This window comes from Melospiza georgiana, chromosome 7, assembly GCF_028018845.1.
Source record: "Melospiza georgiana isolate bMelGeo1 chromosome 7, bMelGeo1.pri, whole genome shotgun sequence".
In the NCBI taxonomy this organism is placed as follows: domain Eukaryota; kingdom Metazoa; phylum Chordata; class Aves; order Passeriformes; family Passerellidae; genus Melospiza; species Melospiza georgiana.
The window spans coordinates 28,673,096-28,696,996 of NC_080436.1; the positions used below are offsets into that span (position 1 = coordinate 28,673,096).

Genomic DNA, 23,901 nt, shown 5'->3' on the forward strand with positions numbered 1-23,901 from the left:
CCCATTAAATATAGTAAGATTTTGTATGGTTTCTTTGGGAACTTTATTGCAAGCTCCCACAGGTATTTCATGATAGGCTACTGAGAACAAGCATAGTCCCTGCTCCTCTGATAAAAAGTAAATCTCTAAATTCTCCCCCGTTTTGTAATCCACTTTTCTGAATAAATAAACAGGCACATGAATGTGAATCTCACCTTTCCTCAGAGCTCGCCCTGCTCCTCCCAGCGGCAGGAGAGTGGCTGTCAACCTGTTACTTCGTCAGCAAATAGTGGGCAATTACCTGCCAGCTTTTTTAGTTTTTCCCCCATTTAAGTAAATGACATCAAAGGAACTCGATTCATATTCAGGCACTGGAGCTGAGGTATTAATGAATATGGGGTTCGTGATGCCAATTCCACTGCCTGGCAGGGACTGGCTGGTGTCAGCCCGCGATTCAGAGCTGAGCATAAAAAATGTTGTGTTATCTTTAGCCCAATATCTGCTCTCCCAGGCTATTAGATAGGCTGGAGTCGCAGTTATCCCGGGATTTTGAGGTGTCTGGAGCTCCTTTACGCCGAGCTTTGTCACTCTTAGCAGACATTACGCACGAAAAGTTTAATATTTCTTTTCCTCAAATACTGACTTGGACGCAAATATTTATGTAATAAAAAAGCAGAGTCTAGTGCAGCCCTCAGTAATTGCTGCCGAGGAGCGGGGCTGGTGCCCCGGGCTGGAGTGACTCGTTAGAAGAGCGATGGGAGCGCGGGGCACCGGCACAGGCTGTGCGGCTGCATTTAAAGTACAAAACTGCATTTTGTAGTCGCTTATTTCAGTGTATAAATATACACTGATTTAGTTATGGTAGTGAATAATATACAGTTAGTTCAGTGTGTACATATTAACAGTGTTCGCTTGTAGACGGCTCTGCTTGATTTAATACACTGCTACTGCTGCTCTTTCAGGCACTGTTTAAAGATAAGACTTTCTTACAAATTCTATGGTTTAAGCGCGCGTTTACCTAAAGGTTCGAGCTACCGCTGGGCAGCCTAGGGCTGGTCACAGTCCTGGCCAAACCACCGAGGGGAAACCTCCACGCCTCATTAGCAAAAACTCCAGAACTTTTGGGAAATAACCGGAACGCGTCCCGAAAACTCAATCCCCAGGGGTGCCCCATCCCCGGGGCCGCCCCGCCGCCCCCGCTCCGCGGCCCCTCAGCCCGCTCCAGGCTCCGCGCTGCCGCCCCCACCCCCCCGGCCAGCACGTGGTCGGCGCCGCGCCCCCCCACCCCCCGCGGCGGCCCCTCCGCCGGGCGAAACCACCTGGCACGGGAGGGGGGCGCCCCTTCTCCACCGGGCCCCGCCCCGTTAAAGGGGCGATGGGCTCCCGGCGTGACAGCAAGCAGAGTGTTCCTTGTCCCGTCCGGCTGCTGCCTTCCCTTCCCGCCACCCTCCGCCTCTATTCCCGCGCCGCCATCGAGCAGGAGAGCACGGCCGGGGGAGCCGCCAGGTGAGTGAGGGCGGGGGGAGGAAATGGCCGGCGCGTCGCTGCCCGTTTAAGGGCCTCCCACGTCGCTCCGCCATGTCCGGCGGCCCGGCCCCTCCCGGGGCTCCCTCACCGCCCCCCGCCCGCCCCCGGGGCCTGGAGGAGCCGCCGCGGGGACGCTCCCGCCGCCCCGCAGGTGAGCCCGGCAGGTGGGGCCGGAGCGGGGCCGCGGGGCCGGGGCGTTATGTAAGGGCGGGGGTCGGAGCGGACGGGGAAGGCGCCCGGTGGGGCCGGGTCTCGTGTGGGGTCGCCCCTCAGGCTCGGGGCTGGCTCCCCACACAGCTCCGGGTGTGTGCCGGGAAGCGCCGTGCTCCAGAGGCGCTCGCCGGTCCTGCCGGAGCCATTCCTGCTGGGAGAGCTGGGAGCGCGGCTCTGAGGCGGGAAGGGTCGCTTATCGCTTGTTTTCGATGGGAGAGGTGGAGCTGTGAGCCGGGAGCGCAGCCGGTGGTATGTAGCGCTCAGTTGCCTCCCAGCTGTGCCCCATCACCGTCTCTGAGGAGCGCGCCGTGGCGTTTGTGTTATTGAAAGATTGCGGAGAACAGAAGGTGATCTGCACGATCGCTGTGTTTTCCCTTAAGCGTAGTTTCGTGTATTCCCAAGAAGTCACCCAGCCGTCTTCAAAGTTCTGAGTTGGGGTTTTTTCAAAAGTCTTTTTCAAAGACTTTAACAGCCAAAGACTGTGGGTGTTTAAATAAAAGTGAAAATCTGTTTGATCCTTGACGTTTCTTTATCAAAGCCTGGGATTCTCTAATAACTTTATTGCAGGTTTTTTTTCTTTTTTTTTTTTTTTTTTTTTTTTTTCTGACTCGGTTTGAGGTTTGTTTGGTTTGGTTTTGGGGTTTTTCTTCTGTAAAAAACTTAACCCTGTTCATTTTCTCTGTTGGATTTTGTAGCAAAGATGCTGAGCTTTTTCCGCCGCACGCTGGGCCGCCGGTCCATGCGAAAGCATGCGGAGAAGGAAAGGCTGAGAGAGGCCCAGAGGGCTGCGACCCACATCCCTGCAGCTGGGGACGCCAAATCCATCATCACCTGCCGAGTGGCGCTGCTGGACGGCACCGATGTCAGCGTGGACTTACCGGTATGAGCGATCCAAGTGGGTTTTGGAAATTCACTTGGGTTGTGTTATTCTCATGTGGATTGCTGTTTGCTGTTGGCAGTCGGCCCCGTGCCCTGATGTCCACTAAGTTGCTGCTCATGAAAAGGTTCTGAAAGAATTGTAAACTTTGGCATTCACTGAAATTCGAGAGTGTTTGCTGGATGTCGTCATGCCTTACACACTGAATGCCTTCTATTGTTTTAATGCAATTGTTGTGCCAGGGCATAACTTAGAGAGAGTAGCCTGTTTGGTGAATTGGGTTTTCTTTTTGGTGAGCTATCTGTTTTGACAAAGAAGGTGAATCTCTTGGTGAAACTTGTTGAAGAGAGGGATGAGCAGAAGTACCAGCAGGAATTTCTGTGTGGGTTGGGTTTGGTTTGGTTTTGTGTCAGAGGTGGATGCAGTTTTTAGCGCTAACTTGAGAGGGGAGGGGAAGAGGACAAATCTGCTTCCTTCCCCTCCTCAGGGCAGATTATATAGTAGGGATTGTCTCATGGCATAGTGCTTTATTCCCAGTGAGGTGTTAGCCACTGTTTTACATTTCTAAAGCTTCCTTAATATGCACGTGCCTCTTCTGCTTGCCTAATTACATACCTGGTTTTGGCCAACAGGATGAGCAGTAGCACCAGAAGTGATGTGCTCTGTTTTTCCATTACCATGTGTTGTAGTTGTTTGTGACTTGTTTTAAGCTCACAGAGCTGAGCATTAGGAAGTTAGGAAGGTGTGGATCTGCGAGACCTGACTAGTTCCAGAGGATTTTGGCTGCAATCTCAGTTGTGCTGGTGTTGGAACTGCTGACTAGAAAGAAAAGTCATTTCAAGACTGGCTGCTCCACACAGCTCTTTCTTCCCTTTCTTTTTTAATCGTGCAGTGTTTAGGCAGTGCAAGGAAGTCAGCTTGATTGAGCAGTGCTGTTGACATAGCAGAAATAACTTGTGATATCCTGAACCCCAAATAATCTAGAGTTAGAGAAACCCTTTGACATCTTTATTTGCAAAGTGACTGTACAGATAGGCGTTTATAGAGGGTGGTAAAGTCAATTTGTACATCTCTGAAGCAATGTAATGAATATATCCAGTGGTGCTTAGTGCCTAGGATGTTTGATTTGAGGCCAGGAATGCCCACAAACACTTAATAGCAGGAGTTAACACTTAAAAAGTGCTCAAGTTTAAATTGGTGTTTCTGCATGAGCAGAGCAGTAATCTTTGGAGCTGGAGCCGGCTCTGTAGGCAAATTCCTGGTGGCTCCAACAACATTTCTAAGGCTTTGAGGAGCATAAATTGAACCTGAAGAGGTGTCACAACCTGCCACCTGGCCTATAAATCTCAGGCCAGGGTGCAGTAGTAACTATTTACTTCTCTAAGAAACTCTTTTCACTCCAGATTTTTTTCTTTGAAAGCCAGCATGGATCCCTGACTGTGAACATCTGAGTTATGAGTAACAGTAACCAAATTGACACAGCCAGCTGTGGTAATTACAGTGCATCGTCAGTGCCTGACATGTACCAGTTTCTTCAGTGATTAAAGCACAATAAATTAAAAGTAAATTAAATGTTTCATTTCAGACTTCCTAGAGTGTTTATTCTTGTTTCTCCACTTGCATCATTCATATTTTGAGGTTGACTCTTGGAAAGAAAAAAGGGTAGGGAAGACAGGGGATGAAGTGGGGAAGGATACAAAATCCTGGCAAAACAACATCACTTTCTAAAATGTGAAGTTTAAATTAAAAATACATGTGTGTATTTTTTTTTCTTTTACAAAGATTTCTTTGAGAATCTTTTTGCTCTTTTAGCTAAGATCTTTTCCAGGACTGGTACTGTTACTTTGTTGGCAGTAAATTTGCTTTAAAATGAACTCTTTCTCTCAAAGAGGTGCCCCCTGCTCTGCCAGTTCGTTTGTGCACAGTTGCATTGTCTACCTAAGTGCTGTGAAAATCTTTTATTAAAACAATAAATAACAAAGCTTTTCTTAAGAATGAATCATTTAGCAAACAGGTTAGTTCACAGCCAGAGAAGGGGCTGTCTAGGCAGGAATGAATGCCATACCTTTTTAAATCCATGGCTACACAAATACTTTACAGTGGCATAAGCTGTTACTGCCACAGGAAGAAAAGATGTTGCTTTGGTTATTGCGTTTGTCCTTGTTTTCTCATACCCCTTGGCAGAAGAAACAGCATTTTAGCAGCCAGGCAGTGAGCTAAGTCAAGAAAATGCTGTGGCTGAAAATAATCAGTATAATTTCGTTATGGAGTTTCCAGCTGGAGCGATTCTCCAATCTGGTTCCCCATGTGCCTCCCCAAATGTGGTGAAGAAGCAGTTAGAGGTGATACCAGGCTCAAGTTTGCTCAAAAAGCTGTTGAGCTCTATCCTATTTTTTACTGAGAAGAGTATTCTGCATTTACAGTCATTGATAGAATTGAACCTGAGATTGCTGGATTTCTCCTTAATTAAAAAAAAGAAAAAACGAAAGGCAAAAACAACAGCAAGAAGCAACCACAAGGGACATTGCCATGTAAGCCAAACACATTTGAGAATCATGAAGTAGCAAAGGCTGATATTTTATGAATATTGACAATGAGATGGAAGGGGCAGGTTGTAAATGATGCAGTTGAGATTTAACCTATTAGACACAGAGCCAGGATTTGAGCAGTAACTCTGCTTTTTGTCCACTGATCTTATCTTTGGTATCTGTCAAGCCACTTAATCTTTCTGCTTTTCTGTGTCTTCTGTTGTTTTTAATTAGAAAAATGCCTGACTTGAACTTTTCACCAAAGCTGCAGTCATACACAGTACATAGACTGGATTCTTGCAAGAATCTACTCCTTTTGTAGCTATGTCAATGACTGAAGAATGTCAGTGTCATGTGTGCTATTTACTGACACCTTGGTATGTTCAAAATGGGAGGCATGAACTTAATGTGAGTTATCAGTGTTCTTTTGGGGCAGATTGAATGATGTCAGACTTCTTCTCACAGCTTCATATCAGATTTAAAGTTGCTTTTTGACCTGGTAGTTTTCCTCTTACCACTCTTTTGAAGCTTTGCATTCAGCCATTTTTACATATTTATGTGCCTAGTGAAACACTAAGAAGCTTGTTACTTTGTTAATCTTTAAAAAGTTTTTATAAAATAGATGTTGTCTGTAAATGCTGCTGTGGATGTTGTTTGTTATACCTTCTGCTTTTCTGTTAACTTGAGCTCAGCTTGGAGAAACGTCAGGTTGTGCTTTTTCTTCCCATTGTTTAAGATCCGTGGGTGGAATGTTTACTGAGTGGAATGAGTGGTGAGAGGACAAGAACTCTGTTTTGCTGACATCCCTTATCTCACTTTTCATCCTGTTCCCATGCAAAACTAAACTCCATCTTCCCCCACTGCACCTCTGGAATTCCCAGGGCTCAAAAGCCATGAACAGCCCTCATGGTTTATTACCTGAGGATTCCATCAGCCACACTGGTCTGTCAAGGGAACCCTTCAATAGCTGCAATATCAGCTCTCTTGGTGTTTGTGGGGAAAGACAAGTTGGTGAGGGGGAACTTGAAAGTACAAAAAATTTTCATCTGGGCTCACCAACAACTTATGAAATAATTAGGAACAAAAATATTTGCCAACAGTTTAAAATAAAGTGCTGTTTTAAGTAATAAAGAGCTCCAGAGGATTTTAAAATCAAAATATTTTACAACTGAGTTTTTGTTTAGTCAGTTCTATGCTATCTATAGTAGTAATTGGGAGAGGGAAAAGATAACGTAGATAGAGGGAAAAATGATAATATAAATAATGTAAATATGGGCACTTGAAATACAAAATTTTTGGATTGCTTTTTATGAGGGAGCAAGGTCAGCCTTACAAGACAGACTGTAAGTGTAGGGTCTTTGTCTTCTCTTACAGCACAACTGCACTTTGTGGAAGCCAGCAGTGTTTCAGTAAAAAAACCTGACCCTGCCTAACCCACAATTTGCATAATCTTCTCATGGATAATGGAGTGTTAATTGTATTCCAGTTTCTGTACGTGCAAAGTTTTAGGTAAATGCTTCCTGGTGGTATAAGATGAAAGACAGAAATTATGAGAATGGATGCTCTCTCTGAGTAGCTTTTTATCTTGGAATATTCCTTACTTACACATGCATGAAATTTGATATGGAGGTTGCAAAATGAGGTGGTTTTGTCCTTATTATAATGAAGTATCATTAGAACAAGGTATTGTATAAACCAGTCCAGTGGTTGTGTGTAATAGTGGAATTGAACTAAGCTGTTTAGACTTTTGGAGTAAAAAACAAGATGAAAAAAGGAGTATATCTGTGGTGACTAATTTAAATAAAAATTAAGAAATCTATCTGGAATGTAAAAATCATAAACGAGCACTAGTGGCTTCTGTTTGGAGAGAGATGATTGGTGTTGATCTGACTGCAAGGTCAGAGATGCATTGTGGTAGTTGATTTTACTCAATAATCCACTCTAGTTTATTAAAAACTTTTGGAATATTTATGGCCACTTGCTGAATATTTGTGGATGTAGATATGAAATGCAAAATGCTCTTCCTGGCATGGATGCTGATTAACAAGAAAATCTAATACTGCTGAAAATGCTGGAAAATCAGTCATCAAATAAAATGAGTACTCTGAGTGTTCAAGGCTGACCTCTAAAGTTTCAAAATAAGCTCAGCTGACAGAAACATTTGAACGTGCCCTTTTTTGTGTGTGCTAAGGCTATAAAGTTTTGGATTAAAACTTTATTTCCCACGTGATCTTCTGTCTGAAAGTATTGACATGCTTTTGAGTGTTTGCTTAAACTTCTGAAAGAGCTGTAGGGGACTGAAAGTGGAGAAAAAGATTTGTGAGCTGCAGCAGAGGCGCTGCTGTCTGTGTGCTGGGAGGGGGCCGGCGGCAGCGCAGGGTGAGCCGGGGCTTCCTGGGGTGCCAGGCTGCGATCCTGGCTGAGATGGAGCCTGAGCCTGGGATGCTGAGTGACTGTGCCCTGTGAGCAGTGTGGGCTGTGCCCTGTGAGCAGTGTGGGCTGTGCCCTGTGCCCGTGCCCTGCGAGCAGTGTGGGCTGTGCCCTGTGAGCAGCACGGGCTGTGTGCCCTGTGAGCAGCGCAGGCTGTGCCCTGTGAGCAGCACAGGCTGTGTGCCCTGTGCCCGTGCCCTGTGAGCAGCGCAGGCTGTGTGCCCTGTGCCCGTGCCCTGTGAGCAGTACAGGCTGTGTGCCCTGTGAGCAGTGTGGGCTGTGCCCTGTGAGCAGCACGGGCTGTGCCCTGTGAGCAGCACGGGCTGTGTGCCCTGTGCCCTGAGAGCAGCACAGGCTGTGTGCCCTGTGCCCTGTGAGCAGTGTAGGCTATGTGCCCTGCGCCCTGTGAGCAGTGTGGGCTGTGTGCCCTGTGCCTGTGCCCTGTGAGCAGTGTGGGCTGTGTGCCCTGTGAGCAGTGCAGGCTGTGTGCCCTGTGCCTGTGCCCTGTGAGCAGCACAGGTTATGTGCCCTGTGCCTGTGAGCAGTGTGGGCTGTGCCCTGTAAGCAGCACAGGCTGTGTGCCTTGTGCCCATGCCCTGTGAGCAGTGTAGGCTATGTGCCCTGTGCCTGTGCCCTGTGAGCAGTGTGGGCTGTGTGCCCTGTGCCTGTGCCCTGTGAGCAGTGCAGGCTGTGTGCCCTGTGCCCTGTGAGCAGTGTGGACTGTGCCCTGTGCCTGTGCCCTGTGAGCAGCACAGGTTATGTGCCCTGTGCCTGTGCCCTGTGAGCAGCGCAGGCTGTGCCCTGTGCCTGTGCCCTGTGAGCAGCACAGGCTGTGTGCCCTGTGCCCAGTGAGCAGTGTGGGCTGTGCCCTGTGAGCAGCGCAGGCTGTGCCCTGTGCCCGTGCCCTGTGAGCAGCGCAGTCTCTGTGCCCTGTGAGCAGCACAGGCTGCCTGCACCACGCCCTGCTCACAGCCCAGCTGCTTCAGGGCCGTGGCAGGCAGGCATTGCAGGCTCGGTGCAATGCTCCGTGCCCTGGCACTGGTGGAAAGGAGGGAGGAAGGGAGCAGCTGGCAGCAGTCTGTGCTGCTTGAAGAGAAAATTGTTTGGCCTGCAGTGTGCTGCCGGAGTGTTTCTGGGGCTTGTGCTGCAGGCTGGTTTAGTTGCCTGAAAGTTTCACATTCTTAACTCACAGCAAATTTTATCTGGAGTCCTGCTTTCCTGCTGAGCTGCCTCTGCAGAGAGCTCAAAGGCTTGGGACTCTCTGGTGCTCTTAATCAGAGTGTTCGTGAGAAACCTGCAGGTGGAACACCAAATAAAACTGAAATGTTTGACAATATAATAGGAGAAGGCATTTAATCTGTAAACCTAAATACTGAACAAGCAGTGTGGATATATTCTGTATTAGAAAGAATTAAAAAATGGATTAAATCAAATTGGTAGTTAGAAGATAAAAATTGTCAGGAACTTGAAACAGAGACTTCCACAAAACAAACTGTCAGACATGAATGTTTTGAGGCTTTGTCTTATGTAATAGGGTCAATAAGCCTGAGCACAGTACATTAAAATCCTCCTACATAGCACTCTAATGATTGTACAGTTAGGATGGGTATTGAAAAAAATTATTTATGAAGATTTTTGGGAAATGCCTTCTTTCTCCAGAGAATAAAAGAACAAAATATTTAATCCCAAATGCTTACCTTCCTCTACTTGTGAGACACTGAGTAAGTACAAGAATTGATAAGCTGTCTCTGGAGGTAGAAATTCTCTCCAGCCTTCCAGCCTGCAGGGTTTTATATTCACAAGTGTGTATAGCAGTGTTAAAAACTGAGGATAAATGAAAGAAGCACTAGAAGAATTAGTGTTTTGCTGCCAGTGGCATATTTAGATGAACGAGAAAATTGACTGGAGAGTTTGGAAAAGTTATTTGCAGGAGTGGTGCTTGGTGTTTGAGGAGAGGAGCAGCTCCATTTGTAGGTCACAACTTAAAGCCATAAGAAGATCAGGGTGATACAAATAATGTGTATTTCTAATGCTGCCTTTGTAACGATAAGGGGTTTTAACCCTCCAATTCTGCAGCAAACTTTAATGGTGTTAACTATAGACAGACACCTTTTGTGTCATATTGATATGAAATCTTCTTCCTTTAAAGCTCACTGTTGAAGCTTAGGTATTTGAAACCTGTGGTTTCAGAGAAGAGGATTTACTTCATTTAAAAAATGGGGAGGCTTATCTGCTGCTTCTGTGCTGCTGTGGTCTGCAAACATGCATAGGTGACATCCTAGCAACTGGATAGCTGTGAATCCTGAATAGGGACCCATACCTTCTCTGTGTGTGTAAATGGTGTATTTCTAAGGAAGCTCGTATGCATATGAATGGTAACCCTCCTGATAAGTTGACAAAAACCAGGAAGGAAAGTTTTTGCCACTTGGTAGCTATTGAAGACAATAGCAACTGTTGGTTATTGTTAATAAAATGTTAACGTGATAATTTGAAGAAATCTAAACAAAAAGTGCAGCTGTAAAGACGCAAAGAATAGTAAGTTCGATGAAAAAAATAGATGAATAAGCATTACCTTCAAAGTTCGTCCTGTATAGGGCCCTCCATTTCTTCACAAAGAAATAAACAAACAGGAGGGGTTATTTTCTGGTAAGTATTTTAATTAGCACATTCATTAGGCGGGTATTTTGATCTTGGGGTTTTTTTCAAGTTCTGGAAAAAGAATAACTACTTTGCTGCGATTTAAAAAACGTGAAATGAGCCATTCAGCTGGTGCTCACCAGCACAAGCTCCTCTCCGGTTACCGTGAGCTTGTGCGGCTCCTCCGGCGCTGCTCTGGTACTGAAGGAGGCTTTGACCTTTGATCAGGCAGGTTTGGGGCACCCGGCTGGCTTCTCCTCATGGATGCGTGTCCGTGACATGGCCGATACTCTGAGGCCGGGAGAAGAGGGTACAGATGCCGCCTTTCAGGTTTTAGGCAGCGGCTGAGGTGCCTGAGCCGAGGAGAACGTGCCGGGATCGCCTTACCGGCAGCGCAGGGCGAAGCAGCGCGCCGCGGTGAACACCCAGCCTGTTGCTGAGCTACCGGCCTGAGCCCGGCCCCTGGAACACCCACTCAGGCAGCAATTGCAGTTATTAAGAGCAGCAGGAGATGTCATTAGTTGGGAGCATCCCTTTCATTGGGAAAAGGGGGGGAGGGGGCGGGGGCCGTGTGATTCATTCCCTAGTGATCAGAAGATGCTTTTATCCAGTGTGGCAAAACCAGGAGAGGTCCTGCCCTATGTATATGATGTATTTTGTTTACATTTTCCTGTTGTTCGTTCTCCTGCTGTGAGATGTTTGCTGTTGCTTCCTAGAGAGAACAGCAAACTCTGTAAATCAAATAGTCAAGTTTTACTGAATTGCAAACCCATGAGAAGTTTAATTTGTGCCCTGAAGGGAGGACCAGCTACTGGCTGGACTGCTTGTGAGTGGAGTTGTTAATAGTTCAGCAGTTACCATTAAACAGTTGGAAAATATTTGTCCTTTGAGTGTAACCTGAGCCCTGCTATAAGGGAAAGAAAGGAGAGGGGGGAAAAAAGCATAGCACAGCAACAGGATAAAAATGTCACTTTCACAGAATCACAGAATATTCTGAATTGGAAGGAACCCACGAGGATCATCAAGTCTAACTCCTAACGGCCCATGTAGGGATTGAACCCACAACCCTGATGTTATTAGCACCAATGTTGCCATGAGAAAGTTAGTTCGGTCAGTTTCTTGCAGGAAAATGTAATCAAAGTCTATCTTTGCTCTTTGAAAACTCTACTCTTGAGATCTCAGTTTTATGAGTACAAAGAAATTAATTTTGATTCATGAAAGTTGACTGGTTACAAAGCATTAATATCTTTGGTTGCTATTTGTTTAAGGAGGAAGGACTTAAGTAAAGTAAAGCATGTGTGACACTTCTGCTGAGTTGCACTAAATACAGCTGCTGATGATTTAAGTCATATGCAAAGTAGTACATAATTAATTCCATGTTGACAGCCCTGATGATTTAAGTCAGAGAACAACCAGAAGCCCTGCAGATCTTTCCACAGCTGCTCCTTCAGGGACTTTATCCCACATCAGTCTTTCAGGGTCCAGTTAATCTTCGAGTCCTCTGCTGAGATTTCTGAAATGCCAAACACATTCTGAAACTAATCTGACACTGCAGAAATTGAAGTTTTGCTCGTGGGTAGTCTGAAGTAGTATGTGTAGTATTCCAGGCTGGAGTCAAAGTGCTTCTGTCACCAGCAGGGAATTTGCTGAGATAACTGGTTAATTCCACTTTTTAGAGATGACCTACAGAGGAATTGAAAAGGATCTCAAATGTTCTGCTCAATAAGGGGAGATTTTCCATTGGTTTTAGACAAGCTACTGAAAGCTTCATGCAACATAGAGTGTTTTTCTAGTTTTGCTGTTGCAGGTCCTGAATTGATTGCACTTCTATTATTATACTAATGATTAAGTAGAAGATATCCTGTGTTGGGAAAAAATATCAACAGTTCCATGCCTTGGTCTTTCAAGACCAGGGCTACACATTCTATTAATGAAAGAAAGGTGTGGGTTTCTGTGTGTAGATGGTTTGCCTTAAGGTTTCTGTTTGAGCTGGTGTCTCATAAATCTGTTATTGCCTGAGAAATTATTTTTTCCTGAGACCAAAAGAGGTCACTTTGTCTGAATGAATTTGATAGGTTGACATTCAGTATTTGTATTACACAATGTTTTGTAGATGCTATGTGTTTGGGAAGTTGCCTGCTGGCCCAAATGCCTTCCATTCCTGCTATTCTTCCCAGTACCTGGAAAGAAATAACTGTGTGAGAATTTGCTTAGACAGGCTCTGTTTACAAACTTTCTTTAGGATTTTGCTTTAAGCTGTGATATGTTGTGTTGAATTTAACTGACACATGAAGTAAACTAATGATAGTGATTGCAAAGTTGAATATAAAATATTTGAAGATCAGGGTACAGGAAGGTGACAAGAATTACAGCATGCAGCTTTACTTACTTAGGTATTACTTACTGATTAAACCAGGTTATTTCTGAGAACAAAAATTTGTCTGGCCCAGAATTTTGAGAGCTGTACTAAATTTGCTAATTACTAGCTTACTAAATATGTGCTTAGAAAGTTATCCCGTTTCTCGTGTTGTGAACGTATAAATATTGAGGTAAAATGTTGCAAGATGGTGGTTTTACAGAAATAGAGAAACCCTTCAGCTGCTGGCAGAGTAAGCATAAATAATGTCTGTATTTCTTTGTATTTAAGTTTTTTTTACACTATGACCTTTTCTCTGATCTAATAATTTAATGTATTTTATTACATTTAAGCATCTTGTGTATAATAACTCTTAAGCTATTATTTCCATTTATTGTTATAAAGGAGCTCACAGCATGGAGAATATATGTTGTGTAGAAACTGTTCAGTGCTATTTATGGGCCTTCTCTTTAAAAACAACTGTTTAATTTTTTAGATCATCACTGTAGAAATGATGTTTCCTTGGGGCTAGAGCTGTTTTTTTCATGAATTATGTATGAGCATATGAGCTGGCTTTTTGCACCTGAAAGTTAGTTTTATGAACTTAGTTTTGTAAATGTGATATCTAAGTGTTGTTTATTCAACTTGCTTGCCCCAGACTGTTTCCTAGTAGTTGTTAAAAGCACTTGCTAATGGAATGCTATCTCCTCATTCAATGGGTTTTGCTACCTGCTTCTGAACGGGTGAAACACCCAGATACCAAACAGTAGGAAATTCATAAGCAATTTGCTTGGCTCCTAAAGTTTTCCAGTACAATGGTTATGGCAATTCTACTGGCTGTGTTTCCAGTTCTTTTGAATGTCAGTGAGTAAGGAAAACCTAAAAGGAAAAATGATAAAATGACATTTTAACTCCGTTGGCAGGGCAGTGTTGACATTTTCCAAGAAAAGAGATGATGCAAGTTCTTTATGGATATTCTGTGTTTCTTGTGGGGTGTACATTTGCCTTTCAGAAAAAAAGCCATCTGAAAATACAAGGGGGTGAAAAAAGGTATCCACATTATATTTTCAGAAACTAAATTTTTGGAATTATATAACATATTCAGACAAAAAGGTAGATGCTACAATAAATCTACCTGCTGTGTACTAAGTCCTGTTATCTTTTCAGAAAAAAGCCAAAGGCCAGCTCCTGTTTGAGCAGATCATGTATCACCTGGACCTTATCGAAAGCGACTACTTTGGATTGAGGTTCATGGATTCAGCACAAGTGGCAGTAAGTAGTTATGCTCTGCTCTTTTTTAAACAGCAGTGTAAAAGTTGAATCCTAATACTGACAAAAATGCTAGAAGAAAGCTGCCTTTTGTGAATTAAGTTTTGTGCAGAAGCTCTGTAGGTTTTCTGTGTCCCCAGGTTTAATTCTGCCTCCAGCACTAACGTATGACCATGCTGTTGTGTCTTCCTTTCTTGTTTCCACATGTTCCTGTCACACTCTGTTGTCACTAGGCAGGCTGGTCCAGTTGGAGCCCAGAGCCTGGTGTGTGGTGTAGAAACTCTTGGTGCTGATGATACAGAGAGGATGGAGCAAAATCAGAGTGTGCATTTGGCCCTTTTGTTGTGCACTGTACAGAGAGGAGAAGGTTTTCCTTTGCAAATGTTGTCAGCTTTCTTGGCAGCAAAAGTCACCTTGTTAATGTCTGCTTGCAGGAAGGGTATACCTTTGATTTGTTCAAATCAGTTGTGACTCAGACCTGCAATTGTAAGTTTTTAGGAGGCTACAGGTATGTTTGTATGTATCAGTTCGAGTTGAGGGTTCTTCCAGGCCCAAGTTTGTTGATGTTTTATTGTGTGTTTCTAAAAATGTAACAGGTTTTGAGGTCAGAAGCAGAGCATTGTCAGTAGTAACCACAGTTCTTTCACTTGTGGGCTATGCACTTTTCTATAGATACTTCTTATACTCAAGTATTTAATCTTGCCACCTAGGGTAGCTGCAAGTTAAGTGAGCCTTTAGGCAAGGAGTGTTTTTTTCTTTGTCCTGCATCCCTGCAACTTAAACTTGTATTCACTTAGCCCAACATCCCCAGGTAGAATGAGAGAGGTCTTTTCCTGCTGCATATATCAATCTTATTTGTTAGATGTATAACCTAATTGTTTTTGTGTTTCAAGACAACTTCAGAATTATTTCATGCTTAGGATGGCAGAGGGGAAGCACAGACAGTTGAGCTAAATATCTGAATTGTTCAAGGTCAGCATACAAAAATGGAGGCAGTGATTTATATTCCTTTATTTCTGTGAAGATCTGTGTCCATAACAGTTTGAAGGTGATCTCTTAGTTGTTGCAACTTTGTATAAAGGCAAAAAAAAAAAATCCACAAACTTGAACCTTTGAAATAAGCTAGTAGCTTTGGATGCACTGCTCCACCCCAAAGCACTTATAACCTGATGGCTTCTTTCCAAAATTACTGTTGTCAAATTTTATGCTTAGCATGTATTTGTAAAGATTGTGCTCCTCAGAGAAAATTGTTGGTGTTTTGCACCTGAAGCAAGCTTCATAGCCCCTGGGATTAGCTGCTGGTGGTCTGTAGTTCCCAGTAGTGCAAGTGGTCTTAAACCCCTTGCAGAACAGAAACATTTAGCACTAAAGAGAAAAGACCATTACACTAACAGATGGATGGCATTCAGAGCCATGCACACAGCAGAAATGAGGAAACAGCCTGTTGCATATCATTTTATATTTCTCAAAATCATGTTAGCTGTGCTCAGCATGTGCAGTCCAAGATGCTGAGTGTTGATAGTGAAGTGCTCTATTGCATTCATCCTTCTGCTTCAGAAAAGCAGTACTCTGTATGGTTAAGGTATCCTAACTCAGTTTCTGCCATGTGGCTTCTGATGTATTTCCCTGTTGTCCAGGATCTCATAAGAGATCAGAGTGGGTTAATTTTAACTGGTAGAATTCTCTATATGATAATTTTTTTCTCTTCCTGATCTGCTAGCGAAGAAACCTATTTCATCTTGAAATGTGTTAATAAGAATTAATCTTTTCTGCCACAGCAGTGGCTCATGCCTTGCTTTTGTCTAGCAAATTATTACTGCCAGTCCAGAGGGCACATGATTGAATATTTGATTCTGCCCAATCTACCAGGTACAGATTTCCAACTTGGTTTGCTTCTTTTTTTTAACTATGTGTGACTGAAAAGCAGCAGAGTAGAGATAACAATCTGTTTAAACTGGACCTTAATGATGAGCTGTGTATAATGAGGCAGAGAAGATTGAATTTTGCCAGAAGAGCTGAATGCAACAGCCAGAGATAATTACTTGCTTTAAGAAATGAAGAACTGTTGCAATAGCAGCCATTCCTGCAGAAGGAGCTGGCAAGTTTTAGCAGAAACCCAATCTGCAGCTGGAAACAAAGAACAGAGACTAATCAAGTGACTTGTCCAAGATTATTCAGGAGACCTGTTAAATAAACAGTGCCAGAATCCAGTCCCTTACTGTAGGCAGAATTGTCCAGTGGCTCTGAAGGATATAATCTTTCTGCTATCCAATTTAAATCTAAGAATATTGCCATACTTGCTAGTTAGTTTTACTGATACAAACTAGCAATACATAGTTACACAAAAGTTTTAGAAATCCCACACTTATTTTAAGTACAAATAAGTTTTCAGTAGATCTGTTGTGAACAACTGAAGAATTGCTTTTTTTCATTCTTTTCTGCTGCTGAAGTGATCACTAGTTGGGTGTTAAAGATTTCTTGTGGAGTGGGGGAAACCCAGATAATGGAAACTACCTGGCATTTTGGAGTTTTGTATTCAAATAATAGCTTTTTTAAAATGTTCTTGAAATCATTAGTGAAATGAAAGAATTGTTGTTTTCATGTGATTTCTGTGTTCACTCTAGTCTGCTGTTCAGGAAGAGATCAATTTTAGCCTCAACATCTTGTCTAACAAACCTCATTTGCCCAAACTTCTTGAAATGTTGCTGGGTGAGGATTTGAGGGGTTTTGTATGTGTTTTGTTTTTAATTTCTGCAGCAGCAAACCTTTAGTAAGGACTTGCAGTACTCTGTGCAGTCTGTTGTTTGTAATGCCTTCTGTTTAGAAAACTTTATGTCTGATTTTCAGCAATACAGTGTGCTGTGCAAACCCTCATCAAAAGTAAACTTCTTTTCCAGGTCCACTTGAATTCCATTATAATCACTTGGAATAAATCTCAAGTTTCTTGACGTCTGTGTCCATTCATGTGTTGGTTTTGGGGCTGTTTTTTTTTTGTTTCATTCCCACCCCCACTTAAAAGCAGTACTGTTTTCCTTCTCCCTTGCACACCATCACCATTGAGCAGAGCTCCTGTGGGCAGCAGCAGTCAGAGCCCAGCAGAGTGAATTGCTGTTGGTGCTGTCATGGGGCTGCCTCTCTGTTGCCTTCCCATGGAATGTGGAGGAGATGAGAGAAAACAGGAGGGAGATGAAGCAGGGGGCACAGCCAGCCCTGGAGCCTAGACAGGGCTCCCCTTGCCATTTCAGTATCTAAATCACCTGCAAGCCTCCAGCTGTGTAGTTTCTGGGTTTTTTTGGTGGAGGAAGGAGTGAGTAAACTCTCTTACAGCAAGTGAGTTTATGGAACAGGAAAAAAATTATATGATTTCCTTGTAGAAAAAAAATAGCTTAACTCCCATTTCACTGGTAGCATAAGCAAAATTTATGTAAATATTTGCTTCATTCCTCCTTAAGTTTCCTGCTTTATTTTAAAAATGTATTAGATACATTTCAGATAGCTCTCTGTAGCTACTTAGTTTGAATAGGCAATGAGAGCATTCTCAGCTGTGTGCACAGCAGCAGCAGATGGTTTAAGCATTCTCATCTGCAGCTAATACAGCAATCAGTCCCAGCCCGGCTGTGTTACAGGCTGACTGCAGCTCTCTGAGGAGGCAGGGCTGTTCTGGAGGCAGGAATGTGTTTACACTTGGCAGTGCAACCTGAAAATACTGGTTCTTTTTCATACCCTTCTTGCTTTTCTGTCCTCCCTGGAGCTCCCTGTGAACTTCATGTCACACAGTTTAACAAAAGGACTCTTACTAAGTATATAATTCATCTGTATTAGTTGCAAGGCGACATTTGAGATTGATCTGATGAGGTGTTGCTCCCTGGCCATGGTGAGCCATGCAGGCCATGGTGTGTCAGGTAGTTGGCTCTGGCTGTTGAGTCAGTGCAGTTATGCTGGTCAGGGTGCTGTGTTTCCTGTTTAGGTGAGTCACCTCCTTTGGAGGAGGGAGCTGTTGGCCCTGCCCAGCACTAGAAAGGAGATCTGTCCCGCTAGATGTGTGTTGGATTTCCAGCTTTAACTTCTGCTATAAACTCTTCAGCAGTGTGATTATTTTGGGGAGCATACTGTACATGTGTAGGTATTTCAATCTGCCAAGTATAGCTTTTGCATGTGCTGTTGTACACAGTGTAAGTCAAGCCATTGTTTTGGCTTCTTGTCCAGTATATAGCTTATAATTAGCATTAGTAGATGATGCAGTAACTTGTCCTCCCATGTGACAGTTCCTGAAATGTCACCCATGAATAGATTTTTGAGAATTAGGTAGAGCTGACTCTGATGTTGGGACACAGACAGCTCTGCTGTTACTGCACTTGAGTCATCAAAAGAAAATGCTTGAAAGCCAACAATATTTATTTTGTCTCCCCCCTTCCTGCCCCAAGTAAACATCACACACAGCTGAGTGCCAGAGTCTTCAGCTATGATTTATGCTTCTCTGGCTGATTGTCACTGGCTGACCTACTAATGTGTGAATTAAGTGTTTGTCTGGACAGGATGAAAATCTAGTGAAGTGGTTTGCTAGTATGTTTATTTTCTTTTAAGTAGACAATGCTGTCTTGAAGATTTGGTTTAAATAAGGTACTACAGGATGTTTCTGTTGTTCAAAACTGACATCTTGCATTACAAACTTTGAGCAAAATGATCTTCAGCAAGCCCAGAAAGCTATGAATTGTGAAAGATTTGAATTAGATTGTTTTAACAAACTACTTGTTATTCCAAGACGGTCTTCACTGACACTTCTTTTTTGTTCTTTCTGGGAGATTTCTGTATTGATAATTCAGTGGAATTAATTTATTTTTCAGCATTGGCTGGACAACACCAAAAGCATTAAAAAGCAAGTTAAAAGTAAGTATCCTTTCCATTTTCTCTTGGTACATTGTATTTAACACACAGAAAGCGCGGCCAGTTGGAATGGATGGTGGGGGCAGTGTCCTGTGAGGGGGTGAGGGTGGCAAGTGACAAAAGCCCAGCATGGTGCTACTGATTGTTTAATGGCATCTTCCCTCTGTAGCTCATACTACTTTATACCAATGTTCTTAATTAAAGATGTTATGGGCTCATTAATTATAGTTGAAGTGGAGTCAAGGCAGCTGAAGATGTTCTAGGGTTATGGAGCATTTTCCTGGCTATAGGAAAACTTGTCTTGGACGTCATGCATGGCACAGTCCTGCTTGAATCTGTGTCCAGTCCACCAAGTCCTCACCTGCTGCACAAGGCTTCAGTGTGGCCTGGTTGTGGCAGTGGTGTGTGCTTGGGAAAGATGTTGTTTAGCAGCTTCCTTGCTCTGCACTGTGGGAAGTCTTCAGGGATTTGTGGTGTTGTTTTAATGCAAGAGAGGTTTTGGAAGCAGTGAGGGAGAAAATTCCTCCTGTCAAATGCAAGAATCAGCAGAGCGATGCACATTTTTAAAAAGCTATTAATCCACCCTTTTGCAGAGTTAACTCTTTGGTTTCCAGAAGAGATATGTCTTCTGTAGAAGGGTCTCTTAAATTCCCACATAGTATATCTAAACTTCTGTGGAACAGAAGGGCCTGAGTTTTCAGTAGTGAGCATTTCCCAGAGCCCTGGGAAGGTGTTGCAGAGACCAACAGCATGCCTGAAGGTTTAGTCAGCTGTAGAGCCCAGATGCTTAGCTTTTGTGGTGATGGATAGAGCCCTTAAATATAGGGATTAACCTGGATTCATGTGCTCTTGGCAGGAAGAATCACATTCGTGTGATATGATCATTGGCTTGTCTTGTAACACATAAAACTGTTTTGTGTGCATATTTGTGTCCTTTGACCCTGATGTTCCTCATGGATTTCCCTGGCATAAAGGAATTCCTGCCTTAAGACCTTGTGTAGAATATAGCCAACCAATTTCAGTCAAGTTTTGTGATGTGATTCTGTGTAATAAATAAATAACCTGTCTCATCCAGTAACTGTTACTGCTGTCTTGCATGAATTGTGCTTTGCAGTTGGCCCCCCATATTGTCTGCATTTTCGTGTAAAGTTTTACTCATCAGAGCCCAACAATCTTCGTGAAGAGCTAACAAGGTAAGAGGGATTTTGTGTCTGAGAGGGGGACCCAAATAAGGCCAGGGAAATGTTTTCCATTCAATTTATTTAAACAATTTGGAAAATTCTTTAGAACTGCTTGCTTACTTAGCTTTTTGTAAATGTAGTTTTCTTTTTGTAAAGTGGCTATTTTGTGTGTGGAAATAAATGTGCTGTGACACAGAGAGATCTAAATATTTATATATTACTTAATGTACCATTTTTCATTAGGCAATTTTGGCAACTGATCCTGAGTAGCTTACACACGATGGACAGAGGTTTTCACTGAAGAGAACAGACATCATTCCTCTGCCCTTTTTTTTTCTTAAGCTGTTAGTTTCAAATGCATGCAATCATCCTGTCTCCAGGCAGAAAAGCATTGAATTGCGAGTTAGAGGTTCTCTTTCAAAAAAGGAATTTCAGTTAGCATTTCATTGCATCTTTGGTCCTCAAAGAGCTTATGGAAAGGGAAAGTATTATTTTACTGCCATGTTGAGCTAACACTACTATAGGTGTAGGATTGTAGTATCAGGTGAGCAGCAGTTCCTCTTGATAAAAGCATTTCACAAATCCATTCATAGAACTGCATGTCTGAATGGGCTGAGACTAGGAGGGGAGCTTTGAAAAAGAGCACAACCTACCACCTGTCAGGAGTATAAATCTGTTGTAAAACACAGCACTTCCTTGCCTTGTTACTGCTGCTGATCCCTTTTGGAGAGTAAACAAAGTTATGTTTTCATGATAGCTGTAGACATTTCATACCTCAGCCATTTGTAAGGGTGTGAAGTGCATTTGTTTGTTGTTCAGGTTTATGTCTGTGTGGATCTTCAATCTGCACTTTAGCCAAATCCCTTGGAGTGCTACCAGGAAGATTATAGTAGCATTACCCCTTCCAGCCATATGTACCCTCTGCAGCTTCATGTTTAGATGTGGTAACATAATGTGGTAACTGCTGCTTTTTAATGCTTTCCTGCTAATCTGGGAAGAATGTTTTACCTCCCCATACATGTTCCTGAATAATTATTTAACTTTAAAACCAGCAACTGCAGACAAAATTCAGACCTGTATCTGTATCTATTACTATGGAAGGTTTTCATCTATTTTGACTTGAGTTCTGCCAGTCAGACCTTGCTGTGTAGGTTTTAGCCAGGCAGACCTGAAACCTGAGGGCTTTTAAACACTGTCTGCCTGCTTGGCTAATCCCCCAGAAGAGGAGAGCAGCAAGTTGTCCTTCTGTCTTGAGACAGTGTGACACCTTGAAATAGCAGAAGCAGTGAGAAGCAGAGCTTTGCTGTGTCACTGGGCTTTCCCAGGGTTCCACCTTTAAAAGCAGGACACCCAGCTGGAGCTTTTCAGCTTCCACAGGTGCAGCTTGCTCTGTTCTCAGCCAGTGGTCATGTAGCACAGCACGGGAAGTGCTTGAATTGTGTGGAAGTGTTATGTGGCTGATGAGCACAGACTGGTCACACCCGCTACACACTGGAGGCCTGTGTTCATTTTCATATCTGAGGTCAGTACTAACCAAATTTATTCCCCATGCAGAGGCCTTAGTGTTCAAAAGGTTTTGGTTAATAAATTATTTGGCGAAGTATTTGTGGAGTTCTGTGGAACCTGTAGGAAAAACACCTGCACTTGTTTTGTGTCTGTGTATGAAAGAGTGAGGAGACACAGGCACATGTTGAAGCAGAAGTTATGTGTAAGGTTTCTGGGAGTCTGTGCTAGAATTCAGACTGGATACCATGGTGGATGCCAATGTTTTATACTTGATCAGAGCTCTTCTCTTGTTAAAGGAGAGCTGTGTACCATAATGGAGCAAGGGGATGCTCTTCAGTGGTTTTGGATCAGAATAATTGGTATTGCACACCAAAGGGATTTATATTCAATATTTGCCCCATTTCTAAGCAAAAAGAATAGAGGATGTGCAAGGCAGTGTAGGAGAGCTGGCTCTGGAGGGTAAACAAGTTGAAAAGGCTGCAGCCTGCTATTTATTTTTAGTCACTTTGCAGTCAGCATTCCAGGTTAGATTTTAACTAAGCAATCCATAATAGAAACATTTGTTTTTTTCAAGACTTAAAAATAACCATTCTTTTTTGAGGTTGGTATGTGTATGAATAATGAAGGGAATGTGGAAGATGCAAGTTGTTCTTTGCTCAAGTAGAATCAGAAGAGAATAAAAAATATATTTACTTCAGTACCCTGTAGTTCAGCTTTTGACAACTTGTACTTTTGGGTTTGCTTCATTTGAAATGCCTGCAAAACACACAAACCCAACTGATAAAGCCTTGAGAGGTCACTGTGCAGTTTCTTTCGTCTGGGAAACTCATGTTAAGAGTAGAAAACATTTTTATTTGTCAAGCTCTGACTTACTCCTGTTGACTGAGTGACACATTAGCACTATTACTCAATGACTTATTTCTTATTTAATCCTACAGGTATTTATTTGTTCTGCAGCTGAAACTGGATATTCTTAGTGGAAAGTAAGCAGCCTTTTAAACCATTACAGTGTGTTTAGCGTAGAATTTATTACATTTATATTTGAATAATTAATAAGTTTTGCTTAGTAGTGTAATGTTATTTTTTTTTCTCTAAAATACTATTTTTCTATGCATAAATGTCAGGAGAGGAATGCTTAAATAATGTATTGCTCATCTCCTGATAATTTTCTGAAAACCTACCAATACTTTTAAATTATCTTATCCCAGACATTTGCAGTTTATTACTGTCAGTTACGTAAGTTGTCTGCTAATGGTGTCAGTTCAGGTTTTAACAGTGCATGTCTCTTTTGGCAGATTGGAATGTCCTTTTGACACTGCTGTCCAGTTGGCAGCTTATAACATGCAAGGTGAGTAGGTGCAACAAGGGAAGGGTGAAGTTGCACAAATAGTTTTGTGTAGCCTCTTATTAACTGTTTAAAAAAAGTCTGTCCTTGTTATGTCCATAAAATAGACTCTGCCCAGACATTAGTGATCCAGTGTGAATGCAGATCTTTTAGATTGTACTTGTGCTTGAGAGTGTGTAGAGAAAATTGCTCCATTTCTCAGGAAAGAGAACAAGGAGGTTCTGAACATAAACAGCTTTGCCCTGAAGTTGTTTTCTCAGGTGCTCCTGTGCAAATCTGTCCACTTTCACACAAGATACGAGGCCTGCAGCCTTCCTGAATCACTTTGGTGTAGTAACACAGCTCACTTCTTTTTCATCATATAGATTCTGTCACGTGTTCTCTTCGTTGTCATATAAATCAGATACAAAATTGTTTTTCTTTGCACTGTATATAAAATACCAGCTTTTGACTTCATCTGATTTGTAGGAACATCTTAATGCCCTATGTCTCATGCTTATACTTGAGCATTCCAGGTTGAACTGCACTTGTTAGGATTTCAGATCCTTCTTCAGCCACAAGATGTGACACACTTTTTCCTCAGCTATACAGCACTGTGTTTGAGTCATCTGAGATTTTATTAATAAGTTGTCTTTAACTTTTGATTCCAGATGAGAATGTGTTGTTTGGATGAGGGTGTGATGTTATCAAATGTGGAGTTTCCTATGGTTTCAAGCAGAGGAGCTCACAAAAGAAACCGGGGAGGCTTGAAGTTCCAGAAATGCCTGCTAGAGTAGGCTTTTGGGTCCTTATTGAAGGATATAGGTATATGGATATATGGCCTTATCCAAGCCAATTGATCTGCCATGTGTTTGAGCCAAACAAATTCTCCACCCAACATTTATCTCATGAATCTGCTGTACTTTCTCTGCATGAGGTAGGACTAAGTCACTGAAATTTGGTCTCTTAAAAGTATTTTTCAAAACACTTTTTTCTTTTCATGCAGGAAGTGCTAATGCCCTAAATCATGTGTAGGTATAAGAGTTGGGATTAAACTGTGAAGACATTTGTCTTTCTAACCTGCTCTTTTGTGTGGAAGGAAAGCAGTTAGAATATATTCCACAGTTAAAAACATTAGCATTGTTAGAGCCTTAAGATACAGGTTCAGTAAATAAGATTTTGGAAGAACA

General features: G+C 42.7%; 1 protein-coding gene across 6 annotated transcripts in view; it reads left to right on the forward strand.

The window, feature by feature from the left end:
• Positions 1–1,362: 1,362 nt before the first annotated feature.
• The window catches only part of EPB41L5 (erythrocyte membrane protein band 4.1 like 5), a 52,867-nt gene continuing 30,328 nt past the window's right edge, over positions 1,363–23,901 (forward strand). For 2 of the 6 annotated variants that reach the window (XM_058027444.1, XM_058027445.1), the window contains exons 1-7: positions 1,611–1,657; positions 2,415–2,599; positions 13,715–13,819; positions 18,661–18,703; positions 19,815–19,893; positions 22,326–22,370; positions 22,683–22,735. In XM_058027444.1, coding sequence (XP_057883427.1) covers positions 2,420–2,599; positions 13,715–13,819; positions 18,661–18,703; positions 19,815–19,893; positions 22,326–22,370; positions 22,683–22,735 — 505 coding nt within the window. In that variant the 5' untranslated portion in view covers positions 1,611–1,657; positions 2,415–2,419. Of the gene's footprint in view, positions 1,486–1,587; positions 1,658–1,918; positions 1,969–2,007; positions 2,067–2,414; positions 2,600–13,714; positions 13,820–18,660; positions 18,704–19,814; positions 19,894–22,325; positions 22,371–22,682; positions 22,736–23,901 lie in introns of those variants that run through there. The other 4 variants (XM_058027441.1, XM_058027439.1, XM_058027443.1 and 1 more) reach the window with 4 other exon arrangements.